The following is a 22,466-nucleotide window of genomic DNA, read 5'->3' on the forward strand; positions in this document are numbered from 1 at the left end:
CAAAAGTTGAAAACAGAAACCGGAAATTTTTTCAGTTTGTTAATGAAGTAGTCAACATCAGTGGGGAAGAAAAAACAGCAGAAAAGAACTTTGTTGAAATTTTTGATGAACTCAATAAAGTTTTCGGTACATTAGGAGCGAATTTAGCAGAAAAATTTCCACCAAAAGTGACACAGAGAGCGAAACATAAAATTTGTGTTTTTCAGGAAAATTGATAAAGAAGCTACTGCGGCTATTGCTATAACTAAGAAAAGTGCAGCAACGATTGCTATAATTTGAACGTCTTTTTTACCAAAGCTCAAAAGGCAAATTTTTCTCCGGTTCTCACAATGCTTTTGGAACAAAGTTTTGAGGATGTTTTGATGTAATTTACCAAGTCTTTCAAAACAGCATCCGTAATACCACTGCATAAAGAAGGGGACACGATCAAACGAAGGAACTTCGGACTGATCTCATTGTTACCCATCATTCACCAAAAGATCGAGTTTCTAATTTTCGATAGAATTAAAAACTATATAGAAAAATTGAAGATACAAAAAGCTAACCTATTTGGGTTCAGATCAAACCACAGCACTACCGACGCAATTGTTTCCTTATTAGAAAAATAGAAAATATTGAGGGAATAAACAAAAAGCAAATGAAATCAAGGTTTTTTCTGGACTAAAAAACAAATTTGATAAAGCCAACCATCGCACACTCCTAGAGAAGAGTTCAAACTATGGATTGAGGGGTATAACTTTGAGCTTCATTTCTGCAAGAAAAACAGACCAAAAAATAAATGCAAAAATTTTGAAAACCAGAGAGTTATCGTTTAGAGTACCGCAGGGATCCATCTTTGGACCACTGCTGTTCTTTCTATATAAATGACATTACATGTGAAAACGAAAACAATACAGATTGTCTTTTTGGCTGACGATACCGCCATAAAAACCATGGCATATCAAAAACAATAGATAGCAAGCATCAATTGGCTTTGAACAATGTTACAAGTTGGCAGGAGCAATATAAACTAATACTAAATGTCAGAAAAAAAAACAATGTCTTTTAGACAAAAGAAGACGGCTTTTCATTAAACGCGGGAAAAATGGAAATTGAAAAATTTCATTCATTTTGGCATCACTCTAGTTCACCGCCTATTTTTCACTGACCATAGCAAAAATTTTCAGAAAAAACTAAGCCAGTTCACTACTATGTTTTATCACTTGAGAAAACTCTTGAATGATAAGAGTTAATAAGACATATGTACAACCAGTCTTACAGTACGGAGTCCTAGTTTATTGCAAAAAGCATCCTACAGCCTATTGATGAAAGTAAACAGATTGCTGAGAAAAATCTTTTTTACGGAAAAACTTTTGTCAAAAAAAAATGCGCGAAGAAAACAACATTTAAAGCACACAAAAGCTTCATGTTTATGCACTACTAAAGTTGCTGATAACAGTGATAAAAAAGAATTCAATGTCAAAAAACTGCAACAATAGAAAATTAATTGTTTCGGTTTGATGGGATGAGAGAAAAGAAAAAGCACCTCAAAAATAGTAACCCTAAATTAATTAACTGCTCAATCAGTGTAAAGTTAACAAAAATTATGCAACTGCTGGTTAACGTGTATTTACAATCCCCCCCATTGCTACAAAAGCAGAAACCTTTTGAAAAACTTTCTTTCTGTATTGATCAAATAAGTACAGCACCCCGTTCTCTGCATAGCGTGTGCCGCCACCTAAAAGGTAATTTGTTGAAGAAACCGCTAAAATTGACTCTGATAACTAACCAGATGGAAATGAACGCTCTGGTTCTTGTAGAACCTCAAACACCAACGCGCGAAACACGACAAAACCTTGTATTGACGTTTTTTTACAATTTTAATTCGAAAAGGTCTTTGAGAAAACTTTAATCAGCGACCCTTACACGGGGGACTAAAACTTGTAAAAGGAGAAAAAAATTCTTAAAGTGTTCAAATACTGACAAGAAGCTGGAATAAAATAGACGAATATCTAAATGAGCTCAAATTTTTTCTTCACAAAAATTTTGAATCTGAGCGGCCAATTACTAACGAGTGACTAACCGGTGTGCAGAGATAGTACACGCAAAGTCGGTTGAAGAATTGAATGTAATATAAATTGAAGAAATAAATTCTATGTGTTTCAGGAATATTGATAAAAGTTACTTCGGCTACTGCTAAAACTAAGAAAAGTACAGCGCAGATTGCTATAATTTGAATTATCTTTTTTACCAAAGCTGTTTCGGCAAGTATTTCCCCGGTTCTGAGGATGCTTTTCAAACAATGTTTTTGATGAAGTTTTGAGGTAATATACCAAGTCTTTCAAAATAGCATCCATAACACCACTGCATAAAGGAGACAAGATCAAACCAACGAACTACATACCAATTTCTTTTTACCCATCATTCACGAAAAAATCGAATTTCCAATTTTCGATAGAATTAAAGTCTATATAGCAAAATTGAAGATACTAAAAGTTAACCAATTTGTGTTCGCATCAAACCACAGCACTACCGACGCAATTGTTTCATTGTCAGATACTTGAGCGAATAAACAAAATAAACCAAATGAAATCAAGGTTTTTTGCTGGACTAGCAAAACCATTTGATGGAGTCCACCATTGCATTCTCCTAGAGAAGTGTTCAAACTATGGTTTGAGGGCCTAACTTTGAGCACAATAGCTTCATTTCTGCAAGACAAAACAGACGATAGAAGTAAATGGAAAATTTTCGAAATCTAGAAAAGTGTCGTTTAGAGTACCACGGGGTTCCATTTTTCGACCGCTGCTGTTCTTTTTATATAAATGACATTTCTTGTGAAAACGAAAACAATACAGATTGTCTTTTTGCCGACGATACCGCTATAAACCACGGCAATTCAAATAGCAATAGATAGCAAGCATCAATTGGCTTTGAACAATGTTACAGGTTGGCAGGAGCAATATAAACTAATACTAAATGTCAGAAAACAAAGACAATGTCTTGTAGACAAAAGAAAACCAATGAAGGCGGCTTTTCATTATATGCGGGAAAATGGAAATTGTGAAAAATTTCAATTATTTTGGCATCACTCTAGATCACCGCCTAAATTTTACTGAACATAGCAATAACATTCAGAAAAAAGTGAACCAGTTCACTGCTTTTTTTTATCGCTTGCTCTTGAAAGTACCGCATACTATAAGAGTTAATAAGACATATGTACAGCAAGTCATACAGTACGGAGACCTAGTTTATTGCAAAAAGCATCCTACAGCCTATTGATGACAGTAAACAGATTGCTGAGAAATATCTTTTTTACGAAAAACTTTTGTCAAATACAAAAATACGCGAATAGAACAAAAGCGATTTACAGCACACAAAAGCTTCATGTTTACGAACAGCTAAAGCTGCTGTTGAATTTCGTTGAATTCCGTTGAATTCCAAAGAATGGTAATTTTGTTTTCTTTGAAGTTTTTTAAACACATAGTAAGTCCTTTTATCTAATAAACTGTGTTTATCTTCCTCCAAACGGCACCTAAGAACGATCCATAGGAGTCAATTGTGTCCTTTCGAAGCGCATTTGACATTTGAAAAAAAATAAATTATGTAAATGCCCATTTGTGTTATGCGTAATCCGTAAACAATATATTATTATTATTATTCAGTCGAACATTTATAGTTTTCTCATTATAACGAAAGACTCTAACACAGTTTTGATAACATTTTTGTACAAAAAAGGCAAGTGAAGGTCATGTACAGTTCTTACCTATCGTTTTTTCATCTGTTATTTTTTATTACCTGTCTTGTAATAATCAGCTGTTAAATGACGAAGTGTACCTGGAAGTCCCGAAGAACTCCACATTCCTCCTCGTGCCATATGGATATCCTGTGCTCTCGTCAACCTAAAAAAACTGGATGCTCATGTCATAACTTTGTTGCAAATCTCAGGCTTATTTGGATGCTTGCAAATGTCACGTTGTTCATTTGAAAACCCGCGTGCAGGAGAATCAGGTTGTAAAAGCTTAGAATAAATTTTTGATAAATTAATATACAGACAAGATCTGAGTTCGTTTGAGGAATTCATTGGCGACACTGGCTACATTTCTGGAGCAGACAGTTTGAAATTGAGAAAATTTGCGGAACAGCATGAATAGATTTGCTACGTATTCAGCTATCGATTGCCACTCAATGAATCCTATTGGAACATTTTTCCAATTTTCTTGCAATCATAATTGCAACCGAACATTTTTCAGTGGCTACTAATTGACGATTCCATAGTTACCATCCGCAATCAAACTCCACAAAATAACTCAACCCGTTAAGATTGGAAAATGCTTCTTAGGTGTGATCTGATAAGTATAAACTGATACACCAACCTCTGAGTGTTGGGCGACATTGCCGACGCTATCAGCTCGAAGCCAGGGTGATCCTCCGATTCGTCAGAGGTTACTCCAGCAACTCCTTGACGCAGAGATCTTCTCACACTTGACCTGCCAGTAGACGTGGACTGGTTGTTTGCATGTTTTGGTCTGGGACTGGCCGTTAAGTTGTACAGGGATCTGGTAGCACTGGCTACTACGTTCTGCAAATGACAATTTACACCAACTATTACCTCATAAACCCTTTTGAGAGCGGACTGAGACCTGCCTTAATGCAAGGCATGTATTGAGAGAGGGGAATATGAAAGTGTGGGGGATGAGGGTGAAGGGCCATAAGAATGAGGATGTCGTCCAAACCACAAATTGTCCTTTTCAGAATATTTTTGCGCCTATATGTTCGATGGGGGGGGGGGGGGGGTTCCGCCTATACATGAGAGGGTTGGGGAAATTCAAGTCTTTTCAACAGCTTTGGTGAATCGCGTACTTAAGGACTAGTAAGCCTTAAGGAACTGCTCGTGGACTTGGCACCCTCCAACTTGATCAGTTTATCCCGTTTCTCAAGCAAATAAATCTCGAAATTTATTGGTCATGGATAAAAACTGAAGCTTTGAGAGCACCTATACAGGGGAGCCTATTTATAATTAAAAATTGGGCACATTTTTTTCGCGTGCAGATAATTACCTGCATATGTTCTTATTATTTTAAGGTTAATTGCGTTTCTGCCGGTCTTAAATTTTTTTCACTTCGTTCGTTTAAGCTTATTTTCACAATTTTGGGCACGAAATCATTCAAACTTAATTTTTTTCAGACTCCTCTTGTTTGCAAAACTACTCTCAATTGGGATAAATGATCGATTAAATCCAGATATTAATTTGTCATTTATCCGCAAGAAGTTCAGTTCCACGTGAAATATATTCAACTTGATCATTCCTCCACCAATTTAAGCAATCTTTTGCAATTTGTTAATTCAAAAGTAATATTATCAAGTTGAACAGATTTGACCTAAGCTCCTTTCCGAAAGGTGTCAAATTTTTAACAAGCATTTCTCTGTAAAAGTATGTACATGTAAGTAGGGTTGTCAATTTTCGTGAATTTGGATTTATGTGCCAATAACTTCTGCTGATTATGAGTCGATAAATCGAAAGAAATCGAAAACGCTTTAAAATTGACTTCGAATGCGTGAAAATTACTATGTAAAAATGCAGGTCGTGCGTTTATATTTGACAGTTAGTTTAAAAGATTCCTGGAGGCTGGGAATATTGGCCGGCAGCGACTTTAGTCGGGGAGAAAATGACAATTTTAGCCGACAATTTTATTCTTATTGGTCGAAAATACCATTGGTCGGTAGATCTCTAATTCTACCCCGTTTATCCCGTTTCTCAAGCAAATAAGTCAAGAAATTTATTGGTCATGGATAAAAACTGAAGCTTTGAGACCACCTATACAGGGGAGCCTATTTATAATGAAAAATTGGGCACATTTTTTCCGCGTGCAGATAATTACCTGCATATGTTCTTATTATTTTACGGTTAATTGCGTTTCTGCCGGTCTTAAATTTTTTCACTTCGTTCGTTTAAGCTTATTTTGACCATTTTGCGCACGAAATCATTCAAACTTAAATTTTTTCAGGCTCCTCTTGTTTGCAAAACTACTCTCAATTGGGACAAATTATCGATTAAATCCAGATATTAATTTGTCATTTATCCGCAAGAAGTTCAGTTTCACGTGAAATATATTCAACTTGATCATTCCTCTACCAATTTAAGCAATCTTTTGCAATTTGTTAATTCAAAAGTAATATCAAGTTGAACAGATTTGACCTAAGCTCCTTTCCGAAAGGTGTCAAATTTTTAACAGGCATTTCTCTGTAAAAGTATATACATGTAAGTAGGGTTGTCAGTTTTCGTGAATTTGGATTTATGTGCCAATAATTTCTGCTGATTATGAGTCGATAAATCGAAAGAAATCGAAAACGCTTTAAAATTGACTTCGAATGCGTAAAAATTACTATGTAAAAATGCAGGTTGTGCATTTATATTTGTCAGTTAGTTTAAAAGATTCCTGGAGGCTAGGAATATTCGCCGGCAGCGACTTTAGTCAGGGAGAAAATGACAATTTAAGCCGACATTTTTGTTCTTATTGGCCGGTAGATCTCTAATTCTAACCCGTTTATCCCGTTTCTCAAGCAAATAAGTCAAGAAATTTATCGGTCATGGATAAAAACTGAAGCTTTGAGACCACCTATACAGGGGAGCCTATTTATAATGAAAAATTGGGCACATTTTTTCCGCGTGCAGATAATTACCTGCATATGTTCTTATTATTTTACGGTTATTTGCGTTTCTGCCGGTCTTAAATTTTTTCACTTCGTTCGTTTAAGCTTATTTTCACAATTTTGGGCACGAAATCATTCAAACTTAATTTTTTTCAGACTCCTCTTGTTTGCAAAACTACTCTCAATTGGGATAAATGATCGATTAAATCCAGATATTAATTTGTCATTTATCCGCAAGAAGTTCAGTTCCACGTGAAATATATTCAACTTGATCATTCCTCCACCAATTTAAGCAATCTTTTGCAATTTGTTAATTCAAAAGTAATATTATCAAGTTGAACAGATTTGACCTAAGCTCCTTTCCGAAAGGTGTCAAATTTTTAACAGGCATTTCTCTGTAAAAGTATATACATGTAAGTAGGGTTGTCAATTTTCGTGAATTTGGATTTATGTGCCAATAACTTCTGCTGATTATGAGTCGATAAATCGAAAGAAATCGAAAACGCTTTAAAATTGACTTCGAATGCGTGAAAATTACTATGTAAAAATGCAGGGCGTGCGTTTATATTTGACAGTTAGTTTAAAAGATTCCTGGAGGCTGGGAATATTGGCCGGCAGCGACTTTAGTCGGGGAGAAAATGACAATTTTAGCCGACAATTTTATTCTTATTGGTCGAAAATACCATTGGTCGGTAGATCTCTAATTCTACCCCGTTTATCCCGTTTCTCAAGCAAATAAGTCAAGAAATTTATTGGTCATGGATAAAAACTGAAGCTTTGAGACCACCTATACAGGGGAGCCTATTTATAATGAAAAATTGGGCACATTTTTTCCGCGTGCAGATAATTACCTGCATATGTTCTTATTATTTTACGGTTAATTGCGTTTCTGCCGGTCTTAAATTTTTTCACTTCGTTCGTTTAAGCTTATTTTGACCATTTTGCGCACGAAATCATTCAAACTTAAATTTTTTCAGGCTCCTCTTGTTTGCAAAACTACTCTCAATTGGGACAAATTATCGATTAAATCCAGATATTAATTTGTCATTTATCCGTAAGAAGTTCAGTTTCACGTGAAATATATTCAACTTGATCATTCCTCTACCAATTTAAGCAATCTTTTGCAATTTGTTAATTCAAAAGTAATATCAAGTTGAACAGATTTGACCTAAGCTCCTTTCCGAAAGGTGTCAAATTCTTAACAGGCATTTCTCTGTAAAAGTATATACATGTAAGTAGGGTTGTCAGTTTTCGTGAATTTGGATTTATGTGCCAATAATTTCTGCTGATTATGAGTCGATAAATCGAAAGAAATCGAAAACGCTTTAAAATTGACTTCGAATGCGTGAAAATTAGTATGTAAAAATGCAGGTTGTGCATTTATATTTGTCAGTTAGTTTAAAAGATTCCTGGAGGCTAGGAATATTCGCCGGCAGCGACTTTAGTCAGGGAGAAAATGACAATTTTAGCCGACATTTTTGTTCTTATTGGCCGGTAGATCTCTAATTCTAACCCGTTTATCCCGTTTCTCAAGCAAATAAGTCAAGAAATTTATTGGTCATGGATAAAAACTGAAGCTTTGAGACCACCTATACAGGGGAGCCTATTTATAATGAAAAATTGGGCACATTTTTTCCGCGTGCAGATAATTACCTGCATATGTTCTTATTATTTTACGGTTATTTGCGTTTCTGCCGGTCTTAAATTTTTTCACTTCGTTCGTTTAAGCTTATTTTCACAATTTTGGGCACGAAATCATTCAAACTTAAATTTTTTCAGACTCCTCTTGTTTGCAAAACTACTCTCAATTGGGATAAATTATCGATTAAATCCAGATATTAATTTGTCATTTATCCGCAAGAAGTTCAGTTCCACGTGAAATATATTCAACTTGATCATTCCTCCACCAATTTAAGCAATCTTTTGCAATTTGTTAATTCAAAAGCAATATTATCAAGTTGAACAGATTTGACCTAAGCTCCTTTCCGAAAGGTGTCAAATTTTTAACAGGCATTTCTCTGTAAAAGTATGTACATGTAAGTAGGGTTGTCAGTTTTCGTGAATTTGGATTTATGTGCCAATAACTTCTGCTGATTATGAGTCGATAAATCGAAAGAAATCGAAAACGCTTTAAAATTGACTTCGAATGCGCGAAAATTACTATGTAAAATTGCATGTCGTGCGTTTATCAGTTAGTTTAAAAGATTCCTGGAGGCTAGGAATATTGGCCGGCAGCGACTTTAGTCAGGGAGAAAATGACAATTTTAGCCGACATTTTCATTCTAATTGGTCGAAAATACCATTGGTCGGTAGATCTCTAATTCGGTGGACCTTGATTATCGTGGGTGTGTGGTCGGATGCCGTTTGTTGGCCAATCAAAGCGTGACAATGATCATATTTGTTCATGATCCGTGAATTGTCGGCTAAATTTTTTCTTGTCCAGGAGATGTAGAAACCAGGTAATGTTATAGCATCCGACTGAGATGGCATATGTCATGCAGTAGCCCTTGGTGCTTCAACAATTTGTTTTATTATATCTTAAGAATTTGTAATTTGAAGTTATTGCCTTGTTCTGCAAAATTTGCAAATTTGAACTTCAGCAGTGAAAATTTGCAAACATTTTCAAATTTTACATTATACCGGAAAAATTTGCCAATATATGCTTTGGACTAGAGCAGATTGTCGCTTTCGATAAGAATAAGCGTCACGTTAATGCTTCGTTCAACTTATGAAGTTCATAAAATATTTATGGATTTCAATTTTAAGCAGAGATTTGTAGTCATTGATACATTGAAAACTTGGGAATTTCATAGTTTCATAGTCTCAGAGTAAGCATTGGTTCTCCTAAGTTCCAGGAACTTTGCTTTCATAAGATTGATTAATGGAAAAATGTTAATTTTATGCTTGATTGCTCCTAACCTGTTGTTCAAGCTTTTTTTTCAAAATTGGGTATTTATATGAGAATCCGGCTTTTTGAGAGTCAAATTTTTTAACCCATCGTAGACAAAAACGAGAAATATCATTTTGTGGCCCTAAGAGGATAAAAACTGCAAATATTATTGCACATTCGAAAAGGGAGTTGTTTATACAAAAAAAACAAGACAATGAAGAGTTTTAAGGGTTGGGGTTTGGTTCAGGGGGATTGGATTGTAGATTACTAAAATATAAAAATATAACTTGTAGAAAGTTCGTCATAGATAACTAATACATTCGATTAACTGAATATTGTCGATTACAAAAAAAGGAAATTTCCTACTGCTACTGCTGCTGCTACAAAAGCTAATTAGTCAAACGGAGAACAGCGTTTTACTTTCCGCATGATTTTTCCCTTCTTCGTACGTCTTTCAAGCCTTCACATTCTTGATCTTCTTAATGCCATTTAATCAAAACTAGCAGGCCCGCAAAATCATAATCAAAAAATTATTTACACGTATAGAAGGTTTAAAAGAAGTTAAGGTTTCTGTTTTGCACACACTCGGGCTCGAATCTATGCCCCTCGTTTAACAGCCATAGGTCTCACAACTTACGCTATCTATGTGTATTGCACCTGTCTTTTGCTATTTCTACAGCAAATGTCTGGACAATTGCGTTAAGAACTTTGTTTCTGCCATACCGTGTGCTTAATCAGCGTAAAATCTGCATAAGAGGAGCTTAAAAAGTATGGTAAAGCGCGTCTCAAAACCCATTTTTGTTACGACAAGTTGCATTATTAAGGACCCCTAAAACATGTTACGATAGGAGAGCTGTTGATCATTGCGCTCAATTAGCTGTCTTCCAACTTGCCAACTGCGCTATAACGACTCATACCACCGTTTCCCACCAATTGCTTTCATCGTTTCAATAAAGATTATTCAGACTGAGAGCATTCGAGATTGACACAAAAATTAAAAACTGAAGCGTGAACATAGTTGAAAGCTAAGAGTGTTCTAGAATAGCGCGGAATCTGTACAGCTAAAACTTGAAAGAAAAACACGTCTACAATAAGAACACCAAACTTTGTTCGGTGGCAATAAAAAAGCACGTAGTATGCAGGACAATAAAACCTCCCTCTGGGCCAGCATACTTTCAAGCCCTTTTAGCCTCGTGGTAACTGCACCTGACTAAGAGGCGTTTGTCCTGTTTGGTTCTCACCCATGTACTTTGAGCCATTTTGGGTCATTGAACTCAATTGATATGTTCGCTTAAGAATGCTGCTCAATGCGGCTCTTAAACATGAGCTGCGAGAGATTCTTTAAACATGCGAATATTTTGTACAATTTAAGAGCTCAAGCGTTCAATATATAGGATTGGTATTTTTCCTCCCCCTTTTAACCCACCGTGGAGAAAAACGAGAAGTATCATTTTGTAGCCCTAAGAGGATAAAAAACTGTAAATTCTATTGCAAAACGGAAAAAGGAGTTGTTTATACAAAAAAAAACAAGAAAATGAAGAGTTTTAAGGGTTGGGGTTGGGTTCAGGGAGATTGGATTGTAGATTTTTAAATATGAAAAAAGACTCGTCGAAAGTTTGTCGTAGATAACTATTACATTCGATTATACGAATCTTGTCAATAACAAAGGAGATTTACTACTGCTACAGCTTCTGCTGCTACAAAAGCTAAAAACTCCAAAATGAAGAATAGCGTTTTACTGTCCGCAAGACTTTTCCCTTTTTCGCACATCTTTCAAGTTTTCACATTCTTGTTCTTCCTATTGTCATTAAATCAAAACTAGCAGGCCCGCAAAATCATAATCAAAGAATTATTTACAAGAGAGAAGTTTTAAAAGAAGTAAAGGTTTCTGTTTTGCAAGCACTCGTGCTCGAACCTATGCCCCCGTTTAACTGCCAAAGGTCTCACAACTTTTGCTATCTATGTGTATTGCACTTGTCTTTTTCGCTTTCTACAGCAAATTTCTGGGCAATGGCGTTAACAACTTTGTTTTTGCTATACCGCATGCTTAATCAGCGCAAAATTTGCATATAAAGAGCCTAAAAAGGATAGTAAAGGTCGTCACAAAACCCATTTTCCGAGAGGTTGCATGGTTAGAGACCCCTAAAACATGTTTCGATAGGAGAGCTGTTGACCATTGTGCTCAATATGCAGTCTTCCAACATGCCAACTGCGCTATCATGACTCATACCACCGTTTCTTTCAATCGCTTTTATCGTGTCAACAGATTTCACATTGAGAGCATTTAAGAACACACAAAAATCAAAAAGTTAAGCGTGAACTTAGTTGAAAGCTAAGAGTGTTCTAGAATAGCACAGAATCTGTAAGCTGAAACTTGAAGGAAACTCACCTCTACAGTAAGAACAACAAACTTTTTTTGGGAGCAATTTAAAAACACGTAGTATGCAGGACAGTAAATCCGCCCTCTGGGCCAGCAGACCTCAAGCCCTCTTATCCCCGTAGTAACTGCACCTGACTAACGGTCTTTGGTCACATGTTTGGTTCTCACCCATCAATTTTGAGCCTTTTAGGTCATTGAAATCTCTCCATATGTTCGCTTAACCATGCTGCTCAATGCGGCTGTTAAACATACTCTTTGAGAGGCCCTTTAACCATGCAAACATTTTGTCTAATTTAGGAGCTCAAGCGTTCAATATATAGGATTGGCATTTTCTCCCTTTTAACCCATCGAAAAAAAAACGAGAAACATCATTTTGTTGCCTTAAGAGGATAAAAACTGCAAATTTTTGTGCACATATTTGTGCACAACAAGACAACGAAGAGTTTTAAGAGTTGGGGTTGTGTTCAGGGAGATTGGATTGTAGATTATTAAAATATAAAAATGTAACTTTTAGAAATTTCGTCATAGATAACTAATACATTCGATTAACCGAATCTTGTCGTTAACAGAAAAAGAAATATAATACTGCTACTGCTGCTGCCAGAAAAGCTAAGTACTCAAAAAAAACTAAGGACATCGTTTTACTCTCTGCAAGATTTTTCCTTCTTCGTACATCTTTCAAGCTTTCACATTCCCTTTCTTCTTAATGTAATTAAATCAAAACTAGCAGGCCCGCAAAATCATAATCAGAGAATTATTTACAAGAAAAGAAACCTAAAAAGAAGTAAAAGTTTCTGTTTTGCACACACTCGTGTTTGAACCTATGCCCCTTGTTTAACTGCCACAGGTCTCACAACTTAGGCTGTCTATGTGTTTTGCACGTGTCTTTTTCTCTTTCTACAGCAAATTTCTAGGCAATGGTATAATCAACTTTGTTTTGCTATACCGCATGCTTAATCAGCGCAAAATCTGCATATAAGGAACCTAAAAAAGATGGTAAAGCGCGTCTCAAAACTCATTTTTTCCCGTCAAGTTCCATGATTAGAGACCCCTAAAACATGTTACAATAGGAGAGCTCTTGACCCTTGAGCTCAATTTGCAGTCTTCCAACTTGCCAACTGCGCTATAACGACTCTTACCAGCGTTTCTCACAATCGCTTTTATCATGTCAAAAAAAATCCAGATTGAGAGCATTTGCAATCACGCAAATATCAAAAAATAAAGCGTGAACTCAGTTCAAAGCTAAGAGTGTTCTAGAGTAGCGCAGAATCTGTACAGCTAAAATTGACAGAAAAACACGTCTATAATAAGAACTTCAAACTTAGTTCGGGAGCAAGTAAAAAACACGTAGTACTCAAAACAGTAAATCCTCCCTCTGTGCAAGCATACCTTCAGATCCTCCTAGCCTCGTGGTAACTGCACCTGACTAACAGTCCTTTGTCACAGGTTTAGTTCGCACCCATCTACTTTGAGCATTTTAGAGCATTGAAATCTCTCGATATGTTCGCTTAACCATCCTGCTCAATGCGGCTCTTAAACATGCGCGTTGAGAGGCCCATTAACCTTGCAAAAATTTGCTCCAATTTAAGAGCTCACGCGTTCAATAATTAGGATTGGCATTTTCTTCCCCCAAACACACAGGAACATAAAACGAATCAGCGTCGCAAGAAGTGCTCTCGAACAACAAGCCTCATGGCGTTAATTAGAAATTTTTACATCTACAAAAAGAAGGGTAACCGGCACGTGTTCGAACTCTAGACACTCAGATTAGCAGTCCTGTATCTCACCAAATGCGCTATAACTACTTCATACCACAGTTTCTTACAATTGCTTTTATCTTATCAATAAACATAGTTCAGATTGAGAGCATTTGAGATCATGCAAAAAATCAAAAAGTAAAGCGCGAAATATTTATTGGAAAGCTAACAGAGCTCTGGAAAAGCGCAGAGCCTCTACGGCTAAAACTTTGCAGAAAAACAAACGTTTACAATAAGAACTTCAAATTTATTTCGGGAGCAATGAAAATGCACGTAGTACCAAGGACAGTAAATCCTCCCTCTGGGCGAGCATACTTTCAAGCCCTCTTAGTCTCGTGGTAACTTCATCTGACTAACAGTCTTCTGTCCCACGTTCGGGTCTCACCCATCTACTTTGAGCCTTTTAGGTCATTGAACACTCTCAATATGTTCGTTTAACCATGATGCTCAATGCGGCTCTTAAACATGAGCTTCGAGAGGCCGCTTAAACATGCAAAAAATATGTCCAAATTTACAGCTCACGCGTTTAATATAGAAGAAAGAAAAAAATTATAGAACACCGTATGGTACTCAAAAAGTTGAACAAACGATATTAAAGAGAATTAATCTTTTAATTTTTTAAAAGAGAAAGCTTAAATTTTCATTCCCTATAAGAACTAATATGATTCCCATTTATCGCCCTATGGTTCTTTCGACTCTTTGGGTACAAAGAAATAGGTACAAAAACAAAACATCTTCGTTTGAGAGAAAAAGAACGAAAAATGTTATCTTTGTCAAAACTGTAATTGTCTTGTCGAATTACGCTTAGTTGACTTTAAAACGTACTTTCTGCAGTTGACAGATTCATCACAATACAAAATCCCCCTGCATGAGGTAAATGAAACGAACTTGTTTCTCAATACAAAAATTATAAAAAATAATGGTTTCATTCATATTACGCTTTGCAAATTTACTATTCAATAGAAATTATTTTGCTTTGTTTTACTTCATTTGATTTCCTCAACCTTACAAAACGACCGAATATAAGTCAAATGAATCAAAAATAACTATAAACTGTTTTGTTACCAAAAAATCTTAGGTAGATCTTCGTAAAAACGTTTTAGCTTTAGCTTGATCTTGCGTCTGACTAATTGATGGAAATTTTATTAGTCGCGCATATTTTCAGTGATAATGATAAAAGGTGAGAAAATGGTCATTTACTCTTTTGCTACTTCTGGAGTGTAAACTCATCGCTTCAAATTCTATTCGCAAATTACTATCGCAAAAGTTTTTTATAACTGATTGATCTTCGCGAACCTCAACGTTGTAAGAAGCTGGTTTTTGATGCAAATTCACAGACAAAGCTTATTGTTAATATCTTGAAATTATGTGAAAATGATGGTAAATATTTAAAATTATCAAATTTTCAGTTTTCATATTTTAAAATGTTGCAATCAAAGTTTTTCCAAAAAATCACTTCAATTTGAGCTTGGCAGAATTGATAGTCTAAAAACTTTTCATCTCTGAACAAAGACAAAATTTCGGACAAATTTGAGAAGTTTACTGTAGTGTTGCATTCTGTGCTACGCTCAGTCTGGCACTAGCAGTCTTGATTCGAGGAAGTGGTTCATTTTTAATAATAATAATAATAATAATAATAATAATAATAATAATAATAATAATAATAATAATAATAATAATAATAATAATAATAATAATAATAATAATAATAATAATAATGTTGGTTCCTGCGTAATCGCAGCGGAACAGCGTTAGGTCTACAGTAGCCTGTTCTCAGCTGCCCTTTTTCTTATTATTCCCCACAATTCAGACTATTCTTTCTATGAGCAGCATTGCTATTTTTTGGTGACTATGGCCCCTTTTTTGCGTCTGAAACTTTCACGTGGTACCATAATTGCAGCCAGGAGTGGTCAGGCTATGGTCAACCTGAAGCTATGGTTAAGTAAGAGCTCATCCTTACACAGACAACTTCACGGAGGCAGGGGATTGAACTCTCAATCATTGGCGTGTGAATCACACACCTTACCTCTCGGCTATCAGTTGACAAGGTAATAGTACTTAAACTTGTTACAGTGCAGTGCAATCTCTTAGCGAGAAATTGTTGGGTAACGCAGAAATGGTACCTCTAATTTTCGAAATGAAGCTGGGTTTGAGTACGACATTTCGCTTCAGCATGATATTATTGATCAGTCAAGCTGTTGGCGAAGAATTTAAAACTTAGAGTTCTAACGCCTTTTAGCAGAACAGCAGCATGGTTTTTCGCAAATCTTTCCTTTTTCACAAATCTTCCCTTTTTCGCAAATCACTTATTTGGGGGAAGCCAAAAATTATCTTGTCATCTAAAAGCACTAAGTATTTTTTGCAGTTTTCATGAAAAAGGTAACAATTGTGTTGATTAGAAAGAAATGGCATAATTCTATCTTGGGGTCTAAAGTGTGACCATGAACAAGGAGGCTCGGTAATGTGCGTACGCACATAATGTTCCGACCCCGCTCATCCACTTTCTTGACTTAATTCGCGACCAAATGATGAAGAGATAGGAAACTTTCACAAACATACCTATCGTTCAATAAACAACCAAAGAAATACGATAATGACACGCTAGATGGCCGATGAAAATTGTTGATAATAGGACTACTAGAGAGGAAAATAATAAAAATCAAACAACAAACATTTTTTACAAAAAGATTTAACAAAAAAAATCGCATCAGATAAAAACCAATGCAAAAACATTTGACCTATACTTCTTTAGAAAAGACATGGGACCTGTCCCCAATGCGACTGGTCAACAGGTCGACAGAAAAGAGCAAATAAGAGCGAAGTTCAAAAATACATTTTTCATTTTTGAAAAGAAATATTTCCACAGTTATTAATGTCATTGGATATCAACTGAAAACACTAAAATGTTCATTTATATCTACATAGTCCGCAATTGAAACTAGTCATCATCCAAGTTTTGATAGCGCAAATTTTCAAATTCAATTGGATCAACGTTTGTTGTTATAATTAAAAAGAAACCAAAAATTCTTTGAAATGTACAAATATATAAAAATCTAATCTTTTTTGAAATCTCGTGATAACAGTAGTAGCAATGCCAAGAAACAAATATCTGAAGCTAAAACCGTTATAAAGATTAAATTAAAGCTCACTGGAAACGCGTTGTGCCTGTGTCTACAGAGACTGAGCTACGACGAAGCTCAAAAATCCAAATTTAATTTTGAAAACAAATATTTTCAAAAATCAAAACAGATCTAGGATGACAAGAGAAAACGACGGATTAAGATGAAAAACCTCAGCAAGCCAATTGCGCCTGTTAGAATTGAGACAGTCACAAGCCCAAAAAAACATACATAAAAGCCGAAACTTCAATTTTACGACATGACGCTGTTCAAAGATGTATAACTCTAAGATGTTATCTGCAAGAACTGTAAATCATCATTGTTTCTTCATCTTAAAACCAAAGAGTCTTCCTTGTAAAAAGGACTACTTAGACATAACAAAAAGAAACCCAAAATTTGAACAGTATGGAAATATCGAAAACTTTTCATGAAACTAAGTGGTCGAATTAATCAACCACAATGTATAAGCAAGCACAAAAAATTTTTGAATCAACAGAAGTAATTCAGACATCTAATGAGCGAGATTGAGTTACATCGTGACGAAATTAAAAGCAAACAAGCAGATGAAAAAAAATCTTTTTTAATTTTAATTTAAAATCATTAAACAAACAGCTATAAACTGAAATCTTCAACTAGGTTGGGTTATTAGTCCTGGAGAAGCTATTGGGATCTATCGTTATCGGGTATATGGCGTACAACAACGAAAAGAGACAAACTTAGGGAAAAAAACAGTTTTGCGAGATAACTCGTCTCAGCCCAAAAAGCATGAACTCTTCAAAAAAAAACAATTAATATATTCAGATGCGCCATTTTCCAGCGTTGTGTACATTGCCAACGACGCTTTTCTTTAATTAGAATTGTCAATAATTTGTTAGGTGAATTGTCAATAACATTAGTTGAATTTAAAATCGTTACCGACATTAATATATAACTCTGCTTTTGCTGAGACTGCGCTCAAAGTTGAGAAAAATATGAAAATTTTGGTAAAAATCAATAAATCACCGATATTTTCTCAAACCAAATATATTCAAAGTCATAACAGACATTAGATAAAAACTGAAAAAAAAATTTGGGTTCCATTTTACCTTGTAAAAGCTAACTGCATCTCTGAATTGGGACGCTAAGTCAATGGGCTACGAAAAGTACAAAAAATTAAAGCAAAACGCAAGAAATCGATGAAATTTTTACCAAATCAATTGGTCACAGCCTTAAAAACCAGGAGTTTAACTCTGAAATCATAATATAATCTCGTTGCGTCTTGTTTAATGCAAATGGCCTCTGTCATTAGTTGAGCCCTGACTTGAAATTCTTGTCCGGAATTTACATGAAAAACATTTACATAGGGGAAACATTTTGAAAAATAGGTCGCGCCCCATTAAAATCTAAAAAATTTTCATCATAAGGATCAAAGAGATCAAGATCAACCCAAATATTGCCGCGCGTCTAGAAACGTTACTCAATTGTAGAAACAGTTTCGAAATAGATCAATTCTGTACAAAGTTTTTCAGTTTTTCAAAAATAAATAAGGCATTTTTTTATTATCGAGATTAAATTTGCAAAAAATTGGCAAAATTATAGTTCCAGAAGACTCTTTAAAGCCAGCGGGAGCACAACTAGCTTTTGAGCTTAAAAATATGGCCACAATTTTAAGTTGTCTACTTCCAGCAAAAGTAAAGCAAGTGGCTAAAAGAGCCACTTTAAACCTCGATAAATCCCTGTAAAAGGCGAACATTGAAAAAATTTTTTTTATTCCATATTCTACGCTGGACGGGCTTTCTAATGATACAACTCACAACTCTCTGCGATCATTATATCGATCGGCCAAAATTGTCTGAACAACAAAAACCCATGAGTATATAGTTCCTCCCCCCTCAAGAGGGGTCGGAACAATAATCGTCTAAATGCAGACGTATTCTAATATAATTTTCATAAATTCTCAATAAATTTTGTAATTGTGTTAGCGCACTAGGCAGTTCTCTAGGTCTTATGGCAATTAGTATCTGCCAATTTTTGTCGATATGAGTCAATGTTTAAGCGAATTGAAGTGAAACTGTTTCTGTTAGCGTGTTCTGGAACGCAGATAATTTATCGTTTGAATTACCAATATTATTTATACCTTTGATGTTTCTGTCTGATTATATTCCCGGGTTGACCCCAAAATTCAAAAAGTTATAAAATTACAACTTCATTTTATGGCGTCTATGAAAAGTTGTAGTCATAGAAATTTCATAAAAGGGAGTTCTATGGAATTAAATTTTTATGAAAATTTTTATTACATCATGAAAAGGAGGGAAAAATTATGTTTCAAAAACCTAACTTGAGAAAAAATGAAAAATTGAGTCTTAAGCGAACAGAGAATTATGAAAAAAAATGTAGTCAAAGAACTTCATAGAAAAAGAAAATTTGAAAAGTGAAAAACATTTTTGCAAGTTAAAAAACTCCTTGCCTGCCCTGAATTATTCAATGAAAAGCCAATGCATCAAATGAGACTGCAAATAGCAATCAACAAGGAAAAAGTTGTAGTCATAGAACTTCATAGAAAAGTTTTGGTTCAATTTTTTCCGTAAAACAACTAATTTATTCCTTAAGAAGAAATGTTATCTTGCCATTCAAATTTTTGGTGCAAAACAGACCAGCGTATAGCAAGAAAGTATGGGTCAATGGCAATTCGATAGAACATGGTTCCAGTGTTCTTCCAAAAAAATTTTGGGGTAAACCGGACACCCAAAACTTTGGTTAATGTAGCTAATTTTTTTTTGAAAACACCAATTGCTATTGCCAACGAGTTGTTTCGAGGAACCAAACTTTTGGAAGCACAGTTTGTGTTTTTCAGCTGATATCAGGCAAAGTATTACCTCATCGAGAATTGAACCACCCCATCTCAATAATTTTGCTTACAAAATTCATCCATATAAGATTATTTATTTTTTGTCAATATCAAAAATGCTTTAGTTGTGATCCTCCACTAAGGTTCAACAAATTGGTATAACTAGCGTGCGTTAGGCTAACGTTGGCCATGAATCAAAAAATTTTGCTTAAGTGATAAATAAAGTCAGGTTTTGCGATTTCGTCAAATGTTTCTCAAAAAGTCAATCGTATTTAAAAAATGTAATAAGACCTTCTGGGTCAACTAGTTGTTCAATGTTTCCCATATTGTTTTGGCAGTGCCTTCTATCCATAAGGATTGTATGGCACCAGATTTTTTTTTGGTTTGGCGTTTTGGTTTAACTTTTTTTTGGGGGGGGGGTAAAATGTTTTTTTTTAAAAAAAGTTGATTTTTTGTTAAATGTTCATCCCTTTGTGCCCTTACAGGCACCTTCTCCCATGTGCTGTATTTTATTTGTGCGTTGTTTCTTTCTTCTATGATGTGCTATAATGTTCCTGGCTTATCCGGGATTTTAGATTTTAGCTATATATGTCTTGGAAAAAAAGAGCCTCCATTTTTGATTATTCTCCAAGAAAAACAGTCAAAACTGTTTTCCCTTGTAGTTTAAGAAGCTCATGAGGACTCACGAAAAAACCAAGACTCTTTAAATGCCTCCTTTCTGTTGTTATGGAGAAGTAGTATCCATAGAACTTCCATATTATGGAGAAGTTGTAGTCATGAAACTTCCATTTATGGAAAAGTTTTAGTCATAGAACTTTCATTTATGGGAAAGTTATAGTCTTACCAATCTTTTAAAACTTTTTTGATTTATGAAGTCAATATGAAAGTTCTATGATTAAAACTTTTTGTCAACCCGGGTTTCCTCCTTTTTTCAGTTCTACTTGTAACTTTCACTCTCGTTGACAAACATATATGTACAAATTTTGAGCCGTTAAGAATTAAAGATTTTTTTTGTAACCTCGATTGATTAAGAGGAGTGAGCTCTCGTTATACCGCTGGAATATAATTTTTCTCCAGTTAAAATTGATCTACAAAAAGATATATTTCCTGTTCGTAGACATACCTTTTTGAGTTGCCTACATAAGATAAACAAACAAAAGAGAATAAATAAAGTGCTGAGAATAAACAAAGGAATTATTAAAGGTAAATTATCCATCCAGTACTTTTCGGTAATCATTTTTTGAAAGCAAGACAACAGGCAAAAATCCTCTAAAACTGAATTTTCAACCAATGCAAATCTTAGAATTTGTTCTATTCGTATGTTAAAGTATAGTCAATCCCATAAAGTTGCAACGCTATTGAACGTTTCAAAGGTCAAAGTTCAAATTTAAAACATGGAGATATCTAGCGAAACATCGCTCATTTGCATGCCCCGAGTTTATCGAACGTTCGCTTGCGTTGCAACTTTATGGGACTTACTATAGCCGCCAGTTAAAATTTCAAAAGGTGAATGAATTTACATAATGAAAAGGAGTGAAAAATTTGAAGGTCAGCCTGAACAACAATCAATTGAGAAGAATAACGTTCAGTTAAATGCTTCAAACGTGTGAAGGATGCAAAATTTGAGCACCTTGGTCAAAGCCGTCAGCGGTTCTCATAAAGTTGAAATAAGCGAACGTTTGTTAAGACACGTGAAAGTTTTAAAAATTCCGAAAGTCTGCAATGCCAGAAGATAAAATGCCAGAGTTTAAATCAAGATTAAATTTAAACCTACAGAAAAAAGCTGATGAAACGCTAGCCATGGGAGCCAAATGTGTCCACTCTCATGAATGATCACATTGATGAATGTTTTCGTGTATATTGAACATTTGATTGATTAAAGTTTAAGTGCACAGAATTTTATATGGTTTTTGCCATAAAGTTGCAACGCTAGCAATCATTCAACGCATCGTTTACAATGTGTCTACATCGTGCAACGTATTGTTTGCAACGCAATGTCAAAATTCATCAATGAAGACATGAAGATATCAGCATATTGATATCAATTCGCTTCGCACACCTTTGAGAGTTTTCGAACGTGCTTTACGTTGCAACTATGGTACTAAAAAAACTCAGAAGCTCAGAAGTTGCTCTAATTGTATCAGCAGAGTGGCATGTTTCCTTGTATCAATGCCAAATATAATGGTTATATGAGGTAACTGTATTTTCGCAAAACTAAGGCCATCACACAATTTCGAAATCATAATTGTTCCGACCCACTTTAGTGGAGGAGGAACTATATACTCAAATGGGTTTTTTTGTTCAGACAATTTTGGTCGATCGATATAACAATCGTAGAGCTGTGAGTGGGATCATTAAAAAACCCGTCCAGCGTAGAATATGGAATTAAAAAGATTTTTTCAATTTTCGTTTTTTATAGGGAGTTATCGAGGTTTAAAGTTTTGTGAATATTTGACGTAATTCATCTGTTTTTATTCACATTTTCGGTATTTTTGACCTCATTTCCGTCAATTTTGCAAAAATTAGTTCAAATTTTTTGCTGTAGTGTTATTAATTTTATCTGTGAAGATAGAGGAGGGTTGCTGAATTCATCGATCTGAGTTTTTTCGCTAGAATTTTCGCTAAATTTTCCAAAGTTCGATTTTGGAGACCAAATTTGCTTTTTTAGCCCACTTATTTTAAACTTGCTAGAAGTAGATACCTTAAAACTGCAAACAAATTCTTTTTGAGCTGACAAACAAGCTAGTTCTACACCTGCTCGCTTTGAGAGTCTTCTGAAATTATGATTTCGCCAGTTTTTTGCTAATTAAAACTCGATAAGTAAACAAAATGCATTTTTATTTTTGACAAACTGAACAATGTT

General features: G+C 35.0%; 1 protein-coding gene across 4 annotated transcripts in view; it reads right to left on the reverse strand.

Annotated features, from left to right (window-relative positions):
- Window positions 1–21,145, reverse strand: part of LOC142336162 (uncharacterized) — a 103,804-nt gene extending 82,659 nt beyond the window's left edge. For 2 of the 4 annotated variants that reach the window (XM_075384769.1, XM_075384772.1), the window contains exons 1-3: window positions 20,727–20,955; window positions 4,353–4,558; window positions 3,775–3,878 (exon numbers count right to left, since the gene is read on the reverse strand). In XM_075384769.1, the coding sequence (XP_075240884.1) occupies window positions 3,775–3,878; window positions 4,353–4,558; window positions 20,727–20,840 (424 nt within the window). In that variant the 5' untranslated portion in view covers window positions 20,841–20,955. Of the gene's footprint in view, window positions 1–3,774; window positions 3,879–4,352; window positions 4,559–20,726; window positions 20,956–21,082 lie in introns of those variants that run through there. The other 2 variants (XM_075384770.1, XM_075384771.1) reach the window with 2 other exon arrangements.
- Window positions 21,146–22,466: the final 1,321 nt, after the last annotated feature.

The sequence above is a fragment of the Convolutriloba macropyga genome, chromosome 3 (assembly GCF_964194025.1).
Source record: "Convolutriloba macropyga chromosome 3, txConMacr16.3, whole genome shotgun sequence".
Taxonomy (NCBI): domain Eukaryota; kingdom Metazoa; phylum Xenacoelomorpha; order Acoela; family Convolutidae; genus Convolutriloba; species Convolutriloba macropyga.